The sequence below is a fragment of the Poecilia formosa genome, unplaced genomic scaffold (assembly GCF_000485575.1).
Source record: "Poecilia formosa unplaced genomic scaffold, Poecilia_formosa-5.1.2 Scaffold105, whole genome shotgun sequence".
Lineage (NCBI taxonomy): Eukaryota > Metazoa > Chordata > Actinopteri > Cyprinodontiformes > Poeciliidae > Poecilia > Poecilia formosa.
In genome coordinates, this window is record NW_006800044.1 from 1422887 (window position 1) to 1444894 (window position 22008).

Consider the following 22008-nt stretch of genomic DNA (forward strand, 5'->3'; position numbering starts at 1 on the left):
CTGAGACATTGTTCAAAAGTTCCTTTATTTCACTAACTCAGGTCACTAAGTGGCATTATATAGATTAATTACACACCAATGTGTGTTTTCAAGCATCTCTTTCTGTTATTTATGATGATTTTCTGCTTCCAGCTGAAAAATATTTAAGATTAAAATATGACATCAGATCAATAAAAACAAACAATTTTTAATAAAGAAATCTGGTCTCAACAAAAAGTATGTTTCATAGTTGGCTAAAGGTTGTTAATTTGAAAAAAAAAAATAGGCACTTTAAGTATGACAAACAATGCTCTTTGGAAAGCATAATTTAATTTGTTGAATATGACTGTACATATGTCACCTTAGCTGTGGTGGTTGTGAGGCAAATTTGTAAATGATTGAGGTTTTCATGCTGCAGCAGCACAAAGTGGTGTGTATTGATGAAGTGTTAGCATCAGTTTAACACCTTTTTTACAACAACAACAACAAAAAAAAACACATAAAACCTTCAAAGAAGTGGAATGAGTTTGGATCCAGCCCTGAAAAACAAAATACTTTTGCCAAATGCCGTGTTTCGGCTGTTTGCCATCACTTCATTGCAACCCTGATGCATTTTCTGAAATAACACTTGTGCACATGCAATGAGCAGCGATAAATTGCTTGACCTGTTGTCATTTCAGGAGCAGTATATTTTTATCCACGATGCCATTTTAGAGGCCTGTCTGTGTGGAGAGACGGCCATCTTGGTGAACGAGTTTGCGGTTACGTACAAAGAGATGCTGCGGGTGGATTCTCAGAGCAACTCCTCTCCGCTGAGGGAGGAGTTTCAGGTGAGCCTGATGTTTTACCCTGAACAAGCGAAATGAGTTACGTGGTTCTTTGTTTTTTCTTTTTCTTCTAAATATGTGCTTTACGACACATTTTGACATCAGTAGAGTGCAAAAGCGAAAAGACTTATTGGATGTGTGTGTGTGCGTGTGTTTGTGTTGACAAGGTGTTCGTTTCACTTTTAATTTCGTGTGACTGACATCAAGAGCCTCCCCCAGTTTACAGGAACACACTCGCAGAACGTTTTATTAGATGTTGATTAAGAACGTGGCGAGCCAGCTGCGTTCCCACATGTCCTACCCACCTCAGCCACCTCCGTCTGCTGCGGCGCTCAACCCACGATTCCACGTTTAGCATCTCAAAGCGTCACAGGAACAGGATTATGCTCCGTCTTTAATTTCATTTTGTTCCGTCCTCATACAGTATGCGCGCCGCTGGAGCGATGATGGATGGATTGTTTATGATTAAGGAATGTCACTGTAGGTGGTGCAGCACTCTGATTACAAACTGTTCCTTCTTCATGAAGGGAAATGTTAACGTCTCTCTCTTTGATCTTGCGCGCTCGTCTGTCTGGCGTTGACTTTAAAAGCCTGCTCACCACCCAGCGCGCTCTGCCTCTCAGACTGCAAACGCTACGGAGATCAGCGGCTCATAGATCTATTATTGATGCTGTGCATTAATGATCCAAATATTTTCTCACTTTGTCTAAAGTAATTAGGAACAAATGAGAGCGGGAGTTCAGCACTGAGAACTTGGTTTGCAGCAATGTCTTTGTAATTTTTCCTTCTCCGACTTCATCATGTTTATCTTTAGAAAGGCAGTTTGCCCAGCTTATCCATTATTCTATTAGATATTCGCAGCAATACAGATATTTGTGTGAGTGAAAATAAGTCAAGGCAGCGTTCGGGTCATTCAAACTCTCCTTCTGCTCAGCTTTTAGCAGAAAATGTATTTCGAGCTTTGAAATGTGACATTCTTCTATTTCCAGAAGCGTAACAAGATTTGCGCTGCTTTTATTGTATTTCATGGATGAATGGATGAATTTACAATTCGTCTGTAAGCTTCACTACAGTAATCATAAATATATACCCATCCTGGCTTAAACAATGAAGCTGCCACTTATTGGCAGGATTTTTTTTGGTAGATTTGTTGGTCAAGACTATATTCTAATGTTTTTTTTTTCACACCTTATATCTGAAAAAGAGTTTTGTCAGACTTGGATCTTCCCCACTGTTAGCTTTTTTTATTTTCTACAAAAACAGTAAATTATTGTTTCTCTGGTAAATAAAAGTAAAAGTGACGTGAAAGGATCAGACATGAGTGCTAAATCGCGTGAGCCTTTGAAATGCACATTTTAGTTAACGTTTGGTCTTTGCACTCTGCATCCTTGTTTTCACTCCTCCCGTCTGACTCGCCCCTCGATTCCTGTCGCGTCTCACATGGTTCACCTCTAAAATGCTCCTCTGATTTCCTTTTGTGCTCGGCTCCCATCTTTAACATTTCCATTTGCAGACGCTGAACTCTGTGACCCCCCACCTGGACGTGGAAGAGTGCAGCATCGCTCTGTTGCCCAGGAACCGAGAGAAGAACCGCAGCATGGACGTCCTGCCACCAGATCGCGCCCTGGCCTTCTTGGTCACCACAGAGGGGGAGAGTAACAATTACATCAATGCAGCTCTTGCTGACAGCTTCCATCGGCAGGCTGCCTTCATCGTGACCCCTCACCCTCTGCCGGGCACCACAGCGGATTTTTGGAGGCTGGTTTTCGACTACGGGTGCACAGCAGTCGTCATGCTCAACCAGCTCAACCAGTCGAATTCGGCCTGGGTGAGGGGGGGGGAAAGGGTTTTAGTTCTTTTTCGTTCCAAGTGATTTATTTGGCACAAAAGGTAGAACTGAGATAAGCAAAACATTTCACTTCACTAAAACACACAAGTCTCTGTTTGCCTGTGCAGGATTTTGCTTTCAGGCTCAAAATGTTTGAACTGCACATTTCTTACCTGTTGCTATTTCTGTATCTTACTTCAGTCTTTGATCCCTCACCATGTTGATCTCAAGGCATGACTAGATAACACCCATCACACTTCTACACTTCAGTTCTCTAGATATAGCCCCGAAAAACCGGCAGGCAATATCCCACGTCGAAATTTCAGAGTCCTCCTTGTTGCCTGCCCCATTTTTTTCATGCCAGCCAATTTCATTATATGTGCTGCAACAGTTCAATTTGAGCGTTACGGTAGAAACAGCAAAAAATCACATTCTGTAGATTCTGTACAGAGTGATGTAGTGATGCGTTACAGGTCATGATTTCTGTCAGCGTTAATGATTACTGCCTGATTACCTAATTATGAAATCTGAACATTGAAGAAGGCCAATAAAAAATCCATAAAAAGTTCTTAGTCAAGGCTCAATTTGCATAAATTACTATATCAGTGGGTCATAGCATGGGAACTGCTTTTGTAAGCTCTGTTGTTCAGGAATAATAAATATATATATTTTTGATGGTTGCTTTGGGAATCAGACCCATGTTTTTAATGCCCTGTGCTTCACCACCCTGTCAAGGCTGCTGTGATCAAGCTTTTTCCTTCCTCTCAACTTTCCCTCAATGAGCAGCGATACAGCTCTCTGTGGATGGCAAGCTTCTGAAGTAGTCACATTTTATGCATTTTGTGGAGAGCATTAATAACTATAAATATCTGAACCTTGTCACTCTTTGTGAAATAAATCTATGAAAGAGACTCATTTTTTGAATCGAATTAACAAAATAAATACACTTTTTGATTATTTCCTAATTTAACCAAATTAGACTACATGTCATTCAGAGACAATTATGTAATTAACAAGACAAATTCCTGTCTTAATACAATAGTAAAAATTATCTTGCTTTCTTTTTATGAAGCATTTCCATGGGTGCCTGCCAGACTTTTCAGGCAAATGGAATAAAAACATATTTATGTATATACATATACTTGTAAATTCTGCTTATGGCATAAAAATATTAAATTTAATGACATCTCTTAGGCTTTCTTTAAGGTTATTTTATTCTGCTTTTGAATACGTTGAGCCGTCTCCTTGTTTGTGAAAAAAAACAGGGGCCATTACTGTAATCAAGCACAGATTCAATGAAATGAAAGCAAGCAATTTAACCTTGATTATGATGAAAGAAAAAGAAAGACTTCATTCTTTATATTTCTCAGTTGAGGGCAAAAATTTACTTGTTGGTGATAGTTATGTAGGAGCTAAGATCAAAGTTCTGAACTGATGTAATCTTAGGATTTATAAAAGTGAGGACAGGATACGCGACGAGAGAAAAACCAGTTTGACTTTATATGCTCTGCCATGTTTCTTTTTCATGCTGCCATGAATAATAGGAGACTGACAAACACACACAGCACCTAATGATCAATAAACTGTTGTGCAGAGACTAAAATGGGGGTGTCTGAACCTGTTTATGTGGCAGGTACTGAATAAGAAATGAATAAGCAATGTTTCACAGTTTAGTATGGGGGGAGCGTGAGGAGTTGCTTTGACTGAACAGCATTGAACATACTATGATTATTTATGAGATGTACCTCAGAGAAGACAAATATTTTTAACCTAGACAATGCTTTCTGCAACTGATCAAAAACAAATGAAGGAGAATAATTTAGCATATTTTCCTCAGCGTCGTGCTGGAAGCAGACGCAGCGGCCAACGGTGTCAAGTAACAGCATGGCTCAGCAATTATTGAGGATAAGGACAGTACCTGTTTTCTATTTACTCGTATATTGAAGACGTGTAAAAATATGCAAATAATTATTCAGGGATCCTTTGATGACAAATGAAGAAAATTGCATCTTCCAGTGATAATTTTGTTTATGAGTGTTGAAGAATTTAATTTGGAGATTCATTGGATTTCCGGTCATAACAGTTTACTCAGCCTTTTGTTTAATCACAGTTAAAAATAATTCAAAGTTTGTCTGTTTGCTGTCCAGGCAGTCTTGAGTTTCTGACTGGATAGAAACTCCCCCCTCCCCCCATCCCCTCAATTAGTAGATTTCCTGTGGTGCTGCAGGATTTCACTGACAATTATCTAACATGTGAACGCTGTTATTGAGTGAAGAAGACGTAATGTTTACCATTTTCAATGTCAGTGAGCTCTTTAAAGTGAAATCTGAGGAAGGACAGAGATATAAGAAGCTACTTATATAACATATCAATACAAGCCTGTGGTTTGTCTAAACAGCAAGGCTTTCTGCAGATGAAACGGAGGCCGAATGGAGTAAAACAAATGTGCTCCGTTATAAACCTGTGAGTTTTCACCCTTAGCCTGTCATGAAATATTTGAGAGTTGTCAGTCTCAGAGGTAAGGTCTGCAATCGCCATGAAATGTTCATGGAGTTTTATGTTATAGTAATTGGGCTAGCCCTGCTAAAACTTCTAATTAGGTGCCAATTATGTAGTCATTTTGTCTTTGTTATGTTGTAATAGTAACACCCTGTTTTTCATGTGCTGTCGCACACATGGTGTAATAAAAGGTCGCTCAGAGCAAGAAAGTTAGATTAAAATGTTTTCGGTGCAGATCTGTTATGTTTCTTCGTAGCTCTGAAACAAAAATTCGAAACTGACTAACGTCAGGAATAAGGTATCCAAAAACCAGAAATTGAAAACAAGCCACACAATTCAGATTGTCACGTCTCTTAAAGAGTTTTAGCTTAGTTGTCCTGAACTCAGAGCAGTCGAAGTCTGGTGCTAATTCCCGCTTTTAAAGTTTGTGAATGCAGTCAATCCTAAATATACATATTTTAGCATTGATTTCCCAAATCAGAAACTATCTTATATAAAAATAAAGTTAATAGTTTGTGTTGCATGTTCAACAGGTTTGTTAGCAACATATACTAGAAGGTCTGGTAATAGAAAAGGACATTTGGAGGTACCCTTGTTCAACACTGCATTTAATTCTCTGTCATTTGAACTTGTTTATTTCATTTCCTTGGGGACAACAGAGGCTTTTTGACCTTTGCCAGAAAACAGAGCTATTTGTTCATCAGAGGATGCTGCTGTGAAATCTCTTATAGAGCTAATTTGTGACTTTGGATTAGACTATATCACTTCTGGTCTCATTCTAACACCTTGCATTACCTATCAGGCTGCTTCTCTGTTCCTGTTAACACCATTATGGCAGCTGCATGCCTATTTTAGTATAAAGGCAGCAGCACTAGTTTAGTCATTACTGATATAAAATGCTTAGTATCTGTGAGGTTCTTCATTTTAACTGTGCACACAGGTGCTTTGATTATTCACAAGTGTTTACTCTTTGCATATTATTTATTACAGCTGCACAGACCACAGTCAGTCGCTAATGAACTAATTTCTCTCTGTGACCCTTGACCTCGACGCAGCCATGTGTGCAGTACTGGCCCGAGCCCGGTTTGCAGCAGTACGGACCCATGGAAGTGGAGTTCCTGTCCATGTCAGCGGATGAGGATGTCATTACCCGTCTGTTTCGGGTCAAGAACGTCACAAGGGTGAGTTATTGTGACACCAAAGAGACATGTGACACAGGACATGTTGTCTCGCCAAACCTTGTTAGACTTGCATTAGCTTTGATTTTCACAGGGAATTTAGATGCAACGTTTTACCAACGTGCGTTGAAGCTGCCAGATGAACTGCACTTGAAAAATAGGGTGAAAACTAATATCCCTGACTAAATGCTTCTTCTTCTGTATCCAAGTCATTATTATCTGTTTTTCTGGGCATAATGTATTTGAAAATTGGTATTTTTTTAGATCGGCCGCTAATGTTTTTAATGATTAATAATTTTCTCTGAAAGCACCTCAGACAACTAAAGAAATATTGTTCAAGACCATTTTAAAAATTTGTCATCTTGAAAATGATGACGGATGACTAAGGAGTTTTGTACAGTACGCAGTTCTGTGGAAGCTGTGTGTTCTTTTTATGATTGCAAAACTAATCATCCTTTCATCTTTTTCATATATTCTCACAGCACAACTGCAAACTTTCATATGATTTCTTGTGATTTCTACCCTTTCTTTGTGGGTATGTGTTTACAGGCTTTGCACAACTATATCCTGAAATTTATGCCCATTCTTTGCAAAATAGCTCAATGTCTGTTAAGACTTTCACAGCATGCAGCAGATTTTCTGTTGGGCTTGCTCTATTTAGCTCCATCGTTAAGTCTGACCATCTTCCCAGACTGTTTAGAATAAAGTCATTCCCACAGCATGACACTACCACCACCATGCAGATTATGCTTTCCCTGTCATCAACAGTGTTAGTTGATCTCCACAAAAAGCCGAAAGGTTTTTCAGGTCTTATATGGCCGTCATAGTTTCTTCCACAATCCTTGCTGTAGCCCCTAACTTTTTAAGGCAGTTGGTTGCTCCAAATTTTATTTAAGGGTATCAAAGAAATGTGATCTGAATACCAAATACATTCCACAATATTCAGACTTTATTTTTTTTAAATATTCAATGTAATGTGTCATGTTCATTTTACTTGACTATTACATGGTAGTTTAGTAAAAAGTTCAAATGAGACACATTGAAATTTGTGTTTATCATCAGAATGGTTGAGCAGACTTTCCTTCAGTTGGTTCAGAAATCTTGTCACATGTTTTCATAGGTGCGAAAGTACAAAGGATTTCTATTGCAAACCAAATAAAGGCAGTGATAGGTCTGTGCTTACAAAGTAGAGCACAGTGTTTTCCCCTCACCCCCTTCCAAAAGCCATTTTAACTTCACACAACGCATTGTGTTAAGTGTGTCTATGCAGACATGTTTTATGCACAGAGCTTTGCATAAGCACATGCATGCATTCTTCTCAGGATCAATGTCGGCCTAATTATAGAGGGGATCTGTATGCAGGGTGTTCTCCCCTGTGCCATTATAAGCTCTGCGACAACTTCCTCTGTTGATTGGCACCCTTACCTCCTCAGTCGGCTGCCCTTGTCATTCTCCTCTCTACCTGTGGCACTTTTTTTTCCACTCGGTGCACATCACAGTCAGGGAGAGGGCAGCTTAACACAGCACAGGCAGAATCAAATGAGACAGAAATAACACATACCTCAACCACTTTTAGCCAATCGCTCTATGCCGTATTGGGTAGATGTCTGGTTTCAGACAAGTGGTATCCAAGAGCAGGGAGGAAAAAAAAACAGAGGAAGTGCATTGTAAGCACAAATCTGTGTGAGAAAAATGGTGCAAATGCAGACTGTGTAAATCCCCACCTCTGCTCAGGCTGTTCCTCCATGCATCGTGAGTGTCTTTTGCAAGCCCAATTTGCATGAGTTACAGGTCTCCACTGGTCCTTAAGTGTTAGGTTAGATTCTACGGGATAGGGTTATGAATACGCAGGGACCTCTTTGTCACAGAACACGAGCCCCACTTACACCTACAGACACGTACATCTGACAGTCAGGCTTAGTGAGCACAGCTGAAGGTGCCTGCAGGCAACTTGCAGAGCGTTCACAACTCTCTGATTTACACAGAATTCACTTCAAAGATTTTCCACGTTTGGATTAGATTTTAGGAGAAGAAAATGGAGTATAGAAAGATGTTTACATTTCCAGACTTCATTCCTTGACTTGTCTGAAGTCATTTATCCGTCCATCCTGTCTGAGCTTCCCATGCTTCTATCCAACCATTCATCCAGATTTTCTCCATTTTTTATCTTTATTCTAGCAACATAATGACAAATAAAAATCTTATGTCTTATCATTTTGTACATCCATCCCCACATATACATATCAATTCCTGTCCATTTTTTTATGTTTCCATACAATCTGTATGTTTATTAATCTGTCCATACATTCCAGCGTCCATTGTTCTTGTAATCATCCACCCAAGTTTTCATCATCTGTCAAAACATTTATTCTTTAATTGTATCACCATCCATCAGACACTTTTTTCATTTATTCACCTCTGTCCATTTCTGCCTTCCTTCCTTCCTTCCTCACAACCTGTTTTATATTTGAAGGCCTGACCACTGCAGAAAGGTATTTCATATTTCAAAACCTGGTTCAAAAACCTTCTGGGAGCCCTGAGAAGTGGGTAACAATAGTGGCTCGTGTGTGAAATCTGACGTGTTTTTCATCTTATCTGTGCCGCTGAAGCTCCAGGAGGGCCAGCTGGTGGTGTGTCAGTTCCAGTTCCTGCGCTGGTCAGCGTATCGCGACGTTCCTGACTCCAAGAAGGCTTTCCTGAACCTGCTGGCTCAAGTGCACAAGTGGCAGAGGGAGTGTGGAGAAGGACGCACTGTTGTGCACTGCCTGTGAGTTATCATTTCAGAAAATCTATAATGCATTTCAAGTTAAAGAACAGAGAGGCAAGGAAGAAAAACATTCTGTTCCTTTCTGAAAGGCTCAAACACAGCAAATGACTGCTTTTGAAGACTGACATTTAAAACCAAAGGCGTCTACTCAGAGGGGCACATCACAAAATAACACAGTACATCATAAGCAAATCTGTTTGATGAGAGACAGAGGCTGTGTCAAGCCTGCTCTGTCATTTGGTGCAATGAGAAGCAACACGATTCAGCATGGCAGCATTTTATAATGTGGAAAATCAAATTTTGGTGTAATGCTCCGTGCTGTGGTACTGTATGGAGCGGCGTGCTACGTCTACAAGCCCCCGTCGCACCGAGCCCCCGAAGTGAAAACCCTACTGATGAATATGAATGGGTTGTCTAGCTCATTGCCGACCCGCCACACGTTCGTACCCGCCGGCCCGTCTCCCCCTCATCCGAAAGCACATCACTCAGTGCTGTCACACAGCGTTACACACGACAACCAGGAGGGAGATTATTCAGATCAAATCAATTATGCCTTAATACAGAATGCGATGGCTCTCACTACACTAAATCCAGCACTGCCAAAGCACTGACGACGATTGATTACCTTAATATTGCTTGTATACGCTGCAGAGTTGCCCACACCCACCGTTCGCTGCGTCTGTCCCAGGAGAGAGGAAGTGGATTGTCCTCCAGTACTTTATAGATATTGCCTTCCATTTCGGATGACCAGGACAGTATTTCACCAGACATGCCACTCGGCGCTGTTGTTTCTCAATTTATGGCTTCTTGTAGTGTTTCTCATACCGCTACTTTTATGCTTTGGAAAGAGGACGTATTTCTAGTTAATGCACAAAGTGCTGTATCAAGTGCATGTTTTTTTGTGAAGTGTTATAAACGCATGCAGAAAAAAAAAACAAAACAACACCCAGATCAGATTACACAGACGTAGCTTCCAGAAACTCCATTATTGTCACCCAGAACTGAGTTAAACATTTAGTTAAGCCTTGTTTACTGGGGGGAGAGAAATCTATTTGTACTGTACAACAAGGTTGCACATGTGGTACTTACAGACAAATAAAGCTAATTAAGAGACTATAAAATGCGGGTCTGCATTGGTTCACCCTGGTGGCAAGGATCTGACAAATCTGATGACAGTACTGATTCCCTTTGAGTCTTTTCACAGTGAAACCACAAAATTCAGTGTTGGCATTCCACTTGCTGGAAGAACATGGAAATTAAACGTTTTAATTTTTTCCACAAATAATATTTTTATACCGAGTGTTTCCTATTTGTTCTTTGCACCACTGCTGATACCCCCCAAATGAAATCTACTGGATGAAGCTGCCTTTAGAAATAACCTGCTTGTGTTATTTCATTTTTAGCATAAATGCAGATGATCTGTAAAGGCTTCAGAGGTTTGTTAGAGAAACAAACATGGGGAAGATTATGTCTGGCTCAGGTGAGACCTCAGCTCAACCTTTTTGATTAAAACAGTGATGAATTGAGGATGATTCATCATTGTTTGATTCATAGATAATAAGTTATCTATTTGCCTTGTTTGTGTTTAAGGATATGCACATTTAAATGTTGTAGGATACTGGCCCATGGAGACTAAGAGTTTGAGATTCCTGGTGTGAGTCAAATATATTCATGCATTAGCATGTAGCCCATTTAGTGTCTACAGCCTAAATCCAATCGAGAGTTTGTAGAAAAAGACGAAAATTGATATTCAAAGATGGTCAGCATCTAGTCTGACTGAGTTTGAACTATTTAGGGCAGAATTTCATTCTGTAGATGTATTTTTTTTTTTAAAAGACAGACCCAGAAGACTCGCAACTTTAATGGTGATTCTACAAAGTATTGGCGGATGAATACAAATGCCCTCAACATCTTTCATTTTTTTTTGTTGTTTTTTTTAAACCATGCAGCAATTTCTTTCCACTCCACAATTAAATGAAACTTATTTTGTGTTGATCAAACTCATAAAATTCAAATGCAATACATTGAAGTTTGGAGTTTTAATTGACATGATGTGAGCAAGTTCAAGGGATTTGAATAGGCACTGACAATGTCACCAATTTTAAAAACTACTGAAAGAATAAAACTTAAAATTCGAAATACTCAATGCTGCAGCATGCAGGTTAATTAGTTTTATTGATCAGATTGGATGTTTATCCTTAGAGGAAAATTGAAAGCTTAGAAAATCTCACACCAATTCATTGGAACACTGCAAATGCCACCTTGATATTGAATCTGAAGGAAACCTCCAGGGAAAAATCCTTCAGGGACCATCAGGACTGAGCTAAGCTGAATTTCATGGCGATCCAGCTGTTACTTAAATAGACTGAACTACATCCAACTTGTCCTTTCTCCCAATTCAGAGGACCACCAGGACAATTAGTAGTATGTTAAGAATGTTATTCTTTTACCAGAAAGATTTGAGTGAGTGGATCAGAGAAGAGAGTTTATTATTTCCTAAAGCTTAGCGTTTTCTTCCATCATGTTTTAGCTGTCCCTCACATCACTGTAACCTCGCAGCCCCTTTTCGTTTCCCTTTGATTCACACAGGATTGATGCAGTCCTCCTGCATGCTGTGTGTGTCTTTAAATGGCCCTGTCTGCGGCCTCAGCATTTGCCCTAAGCTGTGTGCGCTCAGGCAACTACTGTGAATCTCTGCATTTAGATACGAAACTCACAGAGTTGATTCATCCATGTCTCACGCAGACTAATTCATACTGTAGCTGTGATTACGACTGTGTCGGTGGGATGACACGGCCTGTCACTGTGATTGTGTCTGCAGCGCATGGTTGTGCTTTGGTTGTCATGATTATGATTGCAGCACACAAGTGTATAATGGGTCAAACAGGGAGCAGATGTGTACGTGCACAAAACTGGGGCATTTGAGCTTTATATTCAACCCCTGTGGGAATTTAGTAAAAGTGTTAGCCACGTTGATGCCTTCTTTTGTGCTATCAGTTACACCACTGCTAAACCTATTGAAGTTAGATTCAGAAAGAATGCAGCTGAAATCGTAGCGCTTGCCATAAACCACAGGAAAAGAGAGGCTGGGCCAACGTTTTGGACCTTTGGGGGGGAAGCAGTGAGTTGTAAATGTGTTCTGGGAACTGGTAAATTGGCCTCTTTATGTGGTCCAGCAGAAATATGCGTTGAAATAAACGTAAGAGAATGCAAAATATAACACAAACTATTGCGGTGCAGAGCAAAACCAATGTCAAATTAGTATGTATCCAGATTGCAGATTTGACTATTTTGTTTTGTGGCAATGATTTTCCCACACAACTGGGGATTTGATGATATGAGTATCATGAGTGACGTTTTAAGAAAAACAAATATCACTAAGCTCTTCCTCCACACACCCAACACATAAGTTTTTAACAATAGTTTTGACATAACATTGAGGTCTTGTGCATTCAGGTATATGTATACATATCTCTCTCTCTCCCTCTCTCTCTCTCTTTCTCTCTCTCTCTCTCTCTCTCTCTCTCTCTCTCTCCCCCTCTCTCTCTCTCTCTTTCTCTATAGATAGATAGATAGATTTTTATCATTTAAAGATCCCATCCAGGGGTAACCAGAAGATTAATCGATGCTGTCGCAGCCTACTACACAAACCACTGGACAAGCTCAAAAAAGTCAAGATTGTCATAATTTTTTACAAGCAGAGAGCATTTTCAGAACTGTTTTAAATAGCATTAAAATATTATTTGAAGTTCGGCGCACAACACAGCTTCCTCTAGACCTTGATTGATTCTCCCTTCATCTCATCCTGATTATCACTGCATATTGACACTTTCAGCCAAGTAGATGCTCATTAAACTGCTTCAGGCAGTAAAGCCTTGTATTAGTATTTTTGTTGTCCTGTTTATTCCACCCAGCTCTTCTGCCATTTTAAAATGTAGAACCAGGAAATCTGACAACTGGTAGCAAGTTAGACAGACAAACTAGATGATATTGTAGTTAAACATTAAGTTTGTGTCAGCTGATTCATGGCTGGTGACTGAAGAGGAAGAATAATCCAAAATGCTGCTTGTTTTTGTACTAAATGTTTCTTTGGTTTACTTTGACTTCCTTCTGCTCTTGACTAAAATATTTTGTATGATGGTCATGCAAAGACACAGTTTTTCAAAGTACCATCACCAACTAGAGTTTTTAATGGTAATTTAGTTTTTAAAGAGGTACCACTAATTGTAGGAAACGTTGCCATCATTAAAACCAGTTTTATTCCTTCCCATAGGAATGGTGGTGGTCGTAGTGGGACCTTCTGTGCCTGCAACATACTCCTGGAGATGATCCAGTACCAGAACATGGTGGACGTCTTTTATTCTGTCAAAACTCTACGCAACTGCAAACCCAACATGGTGGAGTCCCTGGTAAAAATAAAAAATAAAAAATAAAATCTGTGAATTTGTTTTTTATGAAAAGTAGAGGGGAAAATGTTGAGTTTTCATCTTTGGCTGTGTTTTTCTTCAGGACCAGTATCGATTCTGCTTTGACCTTGTCCTGGAGTACTTGGACTGCTTTGAAGACAGATAGCAGCTAAACGTTTACGACGGCGCCAGCAGTTTCCCCCTGCACCGAAGATGTGCTTTGGGGCCCCAACCTGTGACCTCCCCTCTTCCTTAAAGTTTGGACCTCTAGACTCGGCTTTGAACTAACCGGGAAGGAAAGCTAAAAAAATGACAAAACAAAAAAGGAAAAAAGAAAAGGTTCAAACATTTAACCTTTAATGTAAAGTTGTTATTTCCTCCTTGTTGGTGATGTTTATCTCTTTTGATATTTTTTTTTGTTTCACTGGTCCACTTTGCCTCTTGAACTGAACCTCTTGTGCTAAAACAACATCCAGACCCTACGCTAAGGAAGTCTCGCCGTGCCCATGCTTCACCATTTCATCTAAACTGGAAAGAGACTGGATGGTTATTCCAAAGCTGCAGCTGAGTTACCCAAACTTGGGTAATTTTTTTTTTTTTTTCTGAGTCACTCTCTGCAACAACAATCCATTGTGATTGTGGCATGACTTATGTACAATACCATGAACTGCCTTATTGTATAATGGTTAAAAAAATAATCTTTTTGTTCAAATCTACAGATCAATTAAAAAAAAATTATTATCCTGCTGGAGGAAACCTTGTTCAGAACTGGGACTGAGAGTCAGAATTCAGCAGTATTGAGGCAGTAACTGTATAGTATTGCGGTGTGATGTGTTTTGCCATTATGTGCGTGCTGGATTACCATGTGTGCTACAGCCGGGCATTTCTAGGCGGCGCAGCAGGAGTTCTGGTGCCACGACGAGAGATTCATGTCTCATTACGCTCACAGTGCCAATCCCACTGACTGACCGACTTGAATCCTTTTGCTTTGTTTCTTCTGCTCCATCCTGACGTATGTCAGCAAGCATACAGTTACAAACTGCATCATCTAAGTGATTGTTTGTTTTAAAAGAAGAAGGATCCGTGGGAAACTGTGCTGAGCTGCCATAGTGCTGATGTGAAAACTGATGTTCCCATTAATACTGTGGTGATGTGTCTTACCAGTGCAGTGTTAACAGGTTTCACTATTTTGTCGTCTGAAGCATTTGGTTAGTCTGTAAACTATCAAAACAAACTCAATCGGTTTCAATTGGAGCATTTCAGACGTGGGACTTTGAGAATTTCTTTGACATGGAATTAGTTGTCGTTAGTGGTGTAAATTGAATATGTCATGTATAATAAAAAAGGTGCATCAAGATTGTGCAGCGGGAAAACAACACATCATGCACCAGTATTTGTTACTGAGCCTACTAGCGGATTCACATCCTATTTTTGGTAAGAATATGGTATAATATAGAGGAGGAATAATAATATCTGGCCCGAGCAGCTGATGTATGATTACCACCTGCCAGATTTTAAAAATCTTTCCTACAGGTCGGTGTTGCTGACTACTGGATCTGTCTGTGCTTGGTACAGGTTGGAATATGGGAGGCACCTAATGAGCTGAGCCAATGTTGGGAAATTCAGAATTAGAGAGAGAGAAAAAAAAATCTGATTTATTCTAGGCATGGGCTGGTTTCCTGTTTAATTTATCTCACAGGTTGTTGTTTTATTTCATATAAAAAACAAGAAAAAGTTTCTACACAGGCTTAAAATGTCAGGATACATATTTCATTTGCTTTAATCCCTTTTCAGGTTTTAATAAGTACGGAAGTCATTTGATGTTTCAATTTCTAAAGGACAGACATCAGATAATTCTTAAGTGCTGTAGATTTTACATCTTATTAGGATGCCATTTGTTTTTAATTCACCAGGTTTAGCGTTATTTTTGAAAACCTGTGGTTTCCAAACAGAGCTTGGTTAAAATGCCAAAGAATAAAAAACAACATGATGAACAAATGATGAAGCAACAATGAAAATGTGTCTCTTTGCATTTTAAAAATGAGAAAAGGTGATGTATATGACTAAAACCTAGTTTAAAAAAAAAATCTCTGTTCAGTGTAGAAAGAAGCATCCGGATTGATTGGTAGAGATAATGTAGCAAGATCTTGTTACATTTACTTGCTACAGCTACTACCTTAAACCATCACTTATCAGTTTGTCTTGCCAGTAATACTTGTTGTGATAAATAATCCTAAAAATCCTGGTTTGAATTTCTGCATGGCTGGAAGGAAACGCGCCGTACGAGGCACCAGGTGTTTGCACCGGACAAAAAAAAAAACAATTAAATATGATGGGTTGCAGGAATGTAAAGGCCTGCACCGTTTTAAATAACTTTGTAACACAGCATATTTGTTTAAGCTGACTTTAAATTGGAGGTTGATTTTAAAAACAAGTACCTACCAGGACACTCCTGTGTTCTTTATGTCTATACACCAAAATAAGTAAATCAAATTAAAATATTACTATGCATGTTACAGGTGGAGCTATAATGACCACATATATCACGGTTTAGCTACAAGCCCAACAAAAACAATTAGATCGTGCTAGACATTTTTAACTTCATCCTGAGCTACAAAGGCATATTTTCTCAGGCTAATCATCAGTTTCAAACCAACCCATGCCTAATAAATTATATACCTTCTTTTCAAGAACCTCTGAATATATAGTGCTTTCTATTATCACCACTTTAAACACGTTATGCTCAACCATCCTGAGGCTCCTGTTGAAGAGGTCTGCATGGTGGGCGGCGAAGGCTCGACTTCAGGACCTACCTTGATAAACATGGAGACAGTCAGGTGCCCACTGAAGCTGAAAAATGGCAGCTACAGGCAAACTCTGCTGATAGTTTGCAGCTCCCAGTCCGCTTCATTTGAAGCAACAGACTGTGCAAGGAGGAACTGTTCACACACACACACACACACACACACACACATTTAATAGCAACTTGAGTTTTGATGGGAAGCTAAAGAGCAACGGTCAATGATCTGGCTCCAGGATTGCTGGAGAAAGTGCCTGGACACTTTTTTCCTTGAGAGTGGAAGGAATGTGTACATACAGATGTATATTGTTCTGTGAATACTATATGAATAATATGTTATATGTCTGCTCTACGTAAAGACGTTCAGTAAGTAACCACTGCATAACCATAAAGCTGAATGTGCTGTAAATGACTTTGTGATAATTTTTTTTTCTCATGTTACCAGACATCAAACTTTGAGTGTTGATCTCTGCACTCATCAAAGCACGTACAAATTATTCCGCTTTGCATTTCATTTTATTGATTTCAGCTTACGTTGCTCTGCATATGAGTTATTTTACCCACCGGGTGTGTGCGTGTGTGTGTATTGTACTTAAACCATTCCTAAGCTCTCCGGTTATGGCTGCGACTGCCAGCACAGCATCACCGAATTCCCATGTTTTTATCTGTAAGAAGCATACATGACTACTGTGTTTTTGACCATTGTATTTGTGGAGAAAATTGGTTTATTTAAGGGGAACGATAGTGGGGGAACAGATGTATATCAGAGTCATAAAAGAGTTCCCTGTGATGGATAATGATCAACAATAAAAGAGCAAAGGGGGGAAAAAGATACTTGGCTGTCAGCTGATCTGTTTAAAATGCTTAAAAAAAAAAACTTTATTCTGGTTTTTATGACTGATTTGTCAACAGAACAAGAGAGTTGGACAAGACTGAGCTTCAGTTTTTTGTTCAGTTTAAGATATTCCTCCACAATGCCAATGTTAAACTTAATTGTATAGAACCTAACTTCAGTGATTAATGCTTTCTAAAAAGTATATTCCCCCAGTCAGATTTTTTTCTGTTTCAAATACATTTTAGCATGAGACAAATATAGTAAGAGACAAACATAAAAACAGTTTTCAATTAACGGTAATTAGATATTCAGACTGTCCACATATCATCAAGTGTTTGCAATATCTAGCAGTGTCTTTTATGTGGCTTTTATAAGAGTTTTCTTCATGAATGATTTGTGATCTAAACTGAACTTAGGTGTGTAGACTGACTTGGCCAAAAACTATTTTTTACTTCTTGTTAGCCATCCAGAGGTGAACTTGCTGATGCTCTTTGGATAATTTCAATAATTCAAAAATCGAAGTGTGCTTGAGTTTAAGAGATGCCGGCCAGGCATTCTTCTTCGTGTTTCGTAACTCGTGTCAGGTCGCTCAGGTCGTAACGCAATGAAGCCGCCACATACCATCACGCTACCACTTCCATGTTTGACTGTTGGAATAATTTTTATTAAAGTGTTAGTTATATTTTAGGTGTTTCAAACTGCTTCTTGTTTCATTGTCAGTCATCAGAATGGCCTGTACGTGTAAAGCACTTCATCAAGTACAGATGACTAATTAAGGTGCTTTACACTACATTCAGTCAGTCACACACACACACACACACACTGAAGTCACTACAACTGCCTTGGGGTAGGCTGACAGAAGACAAGCTGCTCTGCATCGGTGCCACCGGACCCTCTGACCACCACCAGCAGGTAAGGTGGGTGAAGTATCTTGCCCAAGGATGCAACAAGTGAGACAGACATAGAGGGGACTGGAACCAGCAACCCACCAGTATGCAGGACAAACTACTACCACCATTGCCCCCCATATTGTCCTAAAGGTTTTGGAGATCATCAGGATGGTTTTTGTCAAATGTGAGCTCAGTCTTAGTTTTCTATGGTCAGAAATGGTTTTCATCTTGGAACTCGCCCACAGATGTCATTTGTTGCTCAGTCTCTGTCTTATTACTACACCAGGAACTCTGACCTTAACTGAAGAAAGTAAGGCCTGCATTGCTTTAGATGTGGTTCTGGATTCTTTCTTCACCTCTTGGGTGAGTCATCATTGTGCTCTTGCAGTAACTTTGAAAGGTCGGCCACCATTTTTCATATTTTCTCCATTTCCAGATAATGACTCTCATTGTGGTTTGCCGGAGTCAAACCCAAAAACCATACAATTGGCCTTATAACTCATTCCAGACTGACAAACATTAATTACCTTGTTCCTCAAGTGACCTTGAATTTCTTTTGATTATAGTCCATTGTGTTGCATTTTCACTGCCTGGTTGTGGCCAGTGAGATATAGTATAATGCTTAACGTTTATGTCTTTTGTTTTACCTTCTTCGTGTGGTTGATCAGGATCACACTAACTCATGGACAGCCTCAGTGCAGAAATCTTGTCAACACATTTTAAAACTTTTCGCACAGTTCGAAGGACACCACAATGTGATTATAATGGCAAGCATCTACGATTGAAATCAAAGACTTGGGACCATTTGATCTCGGCTTCTGTCTTTTTCGCTTTACCTTATTGCTTCCCTTTTCTCCTATTTCATCATATTGCTCCCCCTCCCTGCCCTCAACTCCTCTTCTATTAATTTCATTTCATCTCTGCGGCTTTGCGGAGTAATGTGACTCCAGCCCACCGACTTCCTCTGCCACCCACGGCTACGCTGAATAATGCAGCAGTCCTACAAACTGATCCAGTACTTAGCTGAGGGACAAGTCAGATTAATTAGAGGGCGAGACCCCCGGCTGTTAGGTTTAAAGACAAAGTGGGCCATTTGGGTTTACTCCTAGATTGGCTAGGGATTGATTAGCCTTCAGAAACAAACAGTTGGGAGGGGAAAGAGGCTACTTAAAGTAAGTTTTTGTTTTTCGTATCAATAAAAGGAAGCATGAATGTCTTCAGAGACGCAGAAGAGACTTTTTAAAACTTAATTTTCTTTCAGCCTCATTTTGCATTTGTAAACGTTTTCCTGTGCACCTGCAGAAAGCATCCTGAATATTTCATTTATATTTACATATTTTGATAAATTAGCAGATTGGCTTCATATCATTTTATTCTGACTGTGCAGCGCCAGGCAGCGGTGGTGTGATTGCTTACTTTAAAAGAAATGTGATGAAATATAATGACCACTAGGCATAACTGACTCAAAAACAAAAACCTTATTTTTACCCCTTCTTTTTTTGTTGGAAATACCTGTGGATATATTCTTAAATTTTTTTATTTAGTATATGCTTTTAAAGTATTGCTATTGATGTGAGCAAAAATAAAGCAAAGGCAGAGGTTTTTAACCTTAAACCGATACTGTTTGCAATCTTATATGTTGAAACTTTGCACTATAAAGTCATATTGCAACCTCATATTACAGCAACAACATTGCGACAACAGAATTGCACGTATTCTTAGTTGTGATCATGTCACATAGTGGTAGAAAACGCTTAAACTCTTTTGATTTTCCCTGATATACAAATGGATCAACACAAACCGCAAAGACCTGCTAACAGCACACAATAAAGTGGCGACAGAAGGATCTGACATTGACATCATTGGGTGACACCTTGGTCACCCAACGAGGCGATGAGAGAACTAGGTAGACGTGCACACCATTTCAAACGGTGGACCAACCAGGCACATAGGATCCAACACCCTTTATGACCAGGTGACCAATATAAACATAGCAAAGTTGTTTGGGAGCCAAGATAAAAATGTTATCTTGAGCAACGGTTACAGTTTTTGTATCCACACAATATGATAAATTCAGTGTATTAATCAGCAAGTAATCTCTGGTCATTTATATTTCACGATTGATCTTTTATGTTGTAAGACACAATGCTCCCCTAGCGCGTCGACAGGTCGTCTAGACCTCTAACCATTGATTTAAGAGCAAAGCCCTTTTTTCTGTGCAGATCATACACTGCTTGACTGTTCATGAGTAAATCCATTCAAGTGTGATCGCTCATTAAGGACAGGCAAGGGTTTTGTAGGCAAGTTACCGGTGCTAGGGGTTGAAAAGTAAGACCGAATTCGCACCAACTTTAATATTTAACAAAACTGAGATTTCCAGTCACTTTCTGACCTCCTGACTGAGATCTTGAAAGAAACTTTTGTGGCATATCAATGGTAACTGTCTGATTGAAATTTATTGGAAATACTGACATAAATGGCCCACTTGGTGCATGCCCACTATCACATTGTATGCCAATAAGAAAAAATCCAGATGTTGGAACGCTTTTTTTGTAACATCTGTATTTCTTCATTGTTTCTGAACAGCAGAAAAGCTGAGTTACCAGAACAAGAGCTTCCATGTCTTTAAGAAACTCATGAAGATCCAGCTGTTCAGAGAGCCTTTTCTTCCCCAGCACCTACCCTGTACTTCCCTTTCACTTCTTCTATTTCTACACTTTCACCCATAAGATCTCTGACAGAACATGACTAGAGGCCTTCCTTCGAAGTAGCTTAAAATTAGCTTTGATGTTATTAGCTTTACTATTAATTAAAGCTGTTTCCTCATTTGTGAGTCACTTTGGAAAAAGTGTCTTCCAAACATAAACATAGGAGCAGAAATATTATTTCATTTAGTCTGTCTTGATTAAACTAGTTTCTAAAAAAAAAAAAAAAAAAAAAACTCAACTTTTGCATGTCTGCTATATGACGTTCATATTCTTTTTTAGACATTTTCAAGTAAACTGCTGCCTTCATTTAAAAAGCTCACCTTGTGATTTTAGAAGACAGTAATACAAATCTATTATTTACAGATACAAGCAGGTTATGCATGATTGCTTTCTATTTGATCGCTCATTTTTTCCTCTCCTTGGTACTCTCACTGAATACTCATCTGATTGCGAAGAAAGTGTGCTTTTCTCCATTGTAATTTACACCAAAATACAAATAAAATATGCCCCGGGATGAAAGATGTCGATCTTCTCATGCGTTAGTACAATGATATGGAATTACTACGCTGAAATGCTGACTTGATGCTGGTTTTAGTGTTCTCCTTCAGAACAGAGTGCTTGCGCTTTCTAAATGTTCCTTCTTTTATGCCAAATGTTTTGCTAATGAAAACAGATAAAGTCCCATATTCTCTGGGAGAATATTGTCCCAAAAGCTTTTGGCTGTGCGACCTTGTCCAAGCCACAGTCAATAAGTTGGAAGATAATATGCATATCATCTGACATAAAAAAATAATGTTTCAGGCTTTTAGGAAACTCTTCTCTTCTGTTCATTTTCTCCCCTCTCTCTCTCTCTCTCTCTCTCTCTCTCTCTCTCTCTCTCTCTCTATCTTTCTCTCTCTCTTTCTCACACACACAAGGTGAAAGGGAACACATGCACACCCATATTATCTTGTCTTGCGATCCTGGTGATACTAGGCTTCTGCTGGATTGTGCAGCCGATGAGACAGGTGGCCCCAGCTTTGTGCTCAGCAGAGCGAGGCCGGAGAAAAGCTGTCCAGATGGCTCCGTCCACCATGTTTTCTCACTGGTTCCACCACCGCAGCCAGCCTGATCGGAGCCCTTATCTCTGCGGTGTGCTTCCAGTTCAGTGAAAGTCGTGGCTCACGTTAACAAGGAGAGAAAGTGCACTTCCTGATGGTTCGAGCTGGGATCACTGAGGCAAACATGGGGTCCTGAGACAGATAACCAGAACTCCTCCAGCGACTCGTTCGGCCCTTTCCTCTTTTGGACA

At 39.5% G+C, this 22008-nt stretch overlaps 1 protein-coding gene across 4 annotated transcripts in view; it reads left to right on the plus strand.

The window, feature by feature from the left end:
* Positions 1–17116, plus strand: part of ptprub (protein tyrosine phosphatase receptor type Ub) — a 223992-nt gene extending 206876 nt beyond the window's left edge. For all 4 annotated transcript variants that reach the window (XM_016675036.1, XM_007559577.2, XM_016675037.1 and 1 more), the window contains 6 exons: positions 660–809; positions 2320–2634; positions 6189–6314; positions 8921–9078; positions 13352–13487; positions 13588–17116. In XM_016675036.1, coding sequence (XP_016530522.1) covers positions 660–809; positions 2320–2634; positions 6189–6314; positions 8921–9078; positions 13352–13487; positions 13588–13650 — 948 coding nt within the window. In that variant the 3' untranslated portion in view covers positions 13651–17116. The remainder of the gene's footprint in view (positions 1–659; positions 810–2319; positions 2635–6188; positions 6315–8920; positions 9079–13351; positions 13488–13587) is intronic.
* Positions 17117–22008: the final 4892 nt, after the last annotated feature.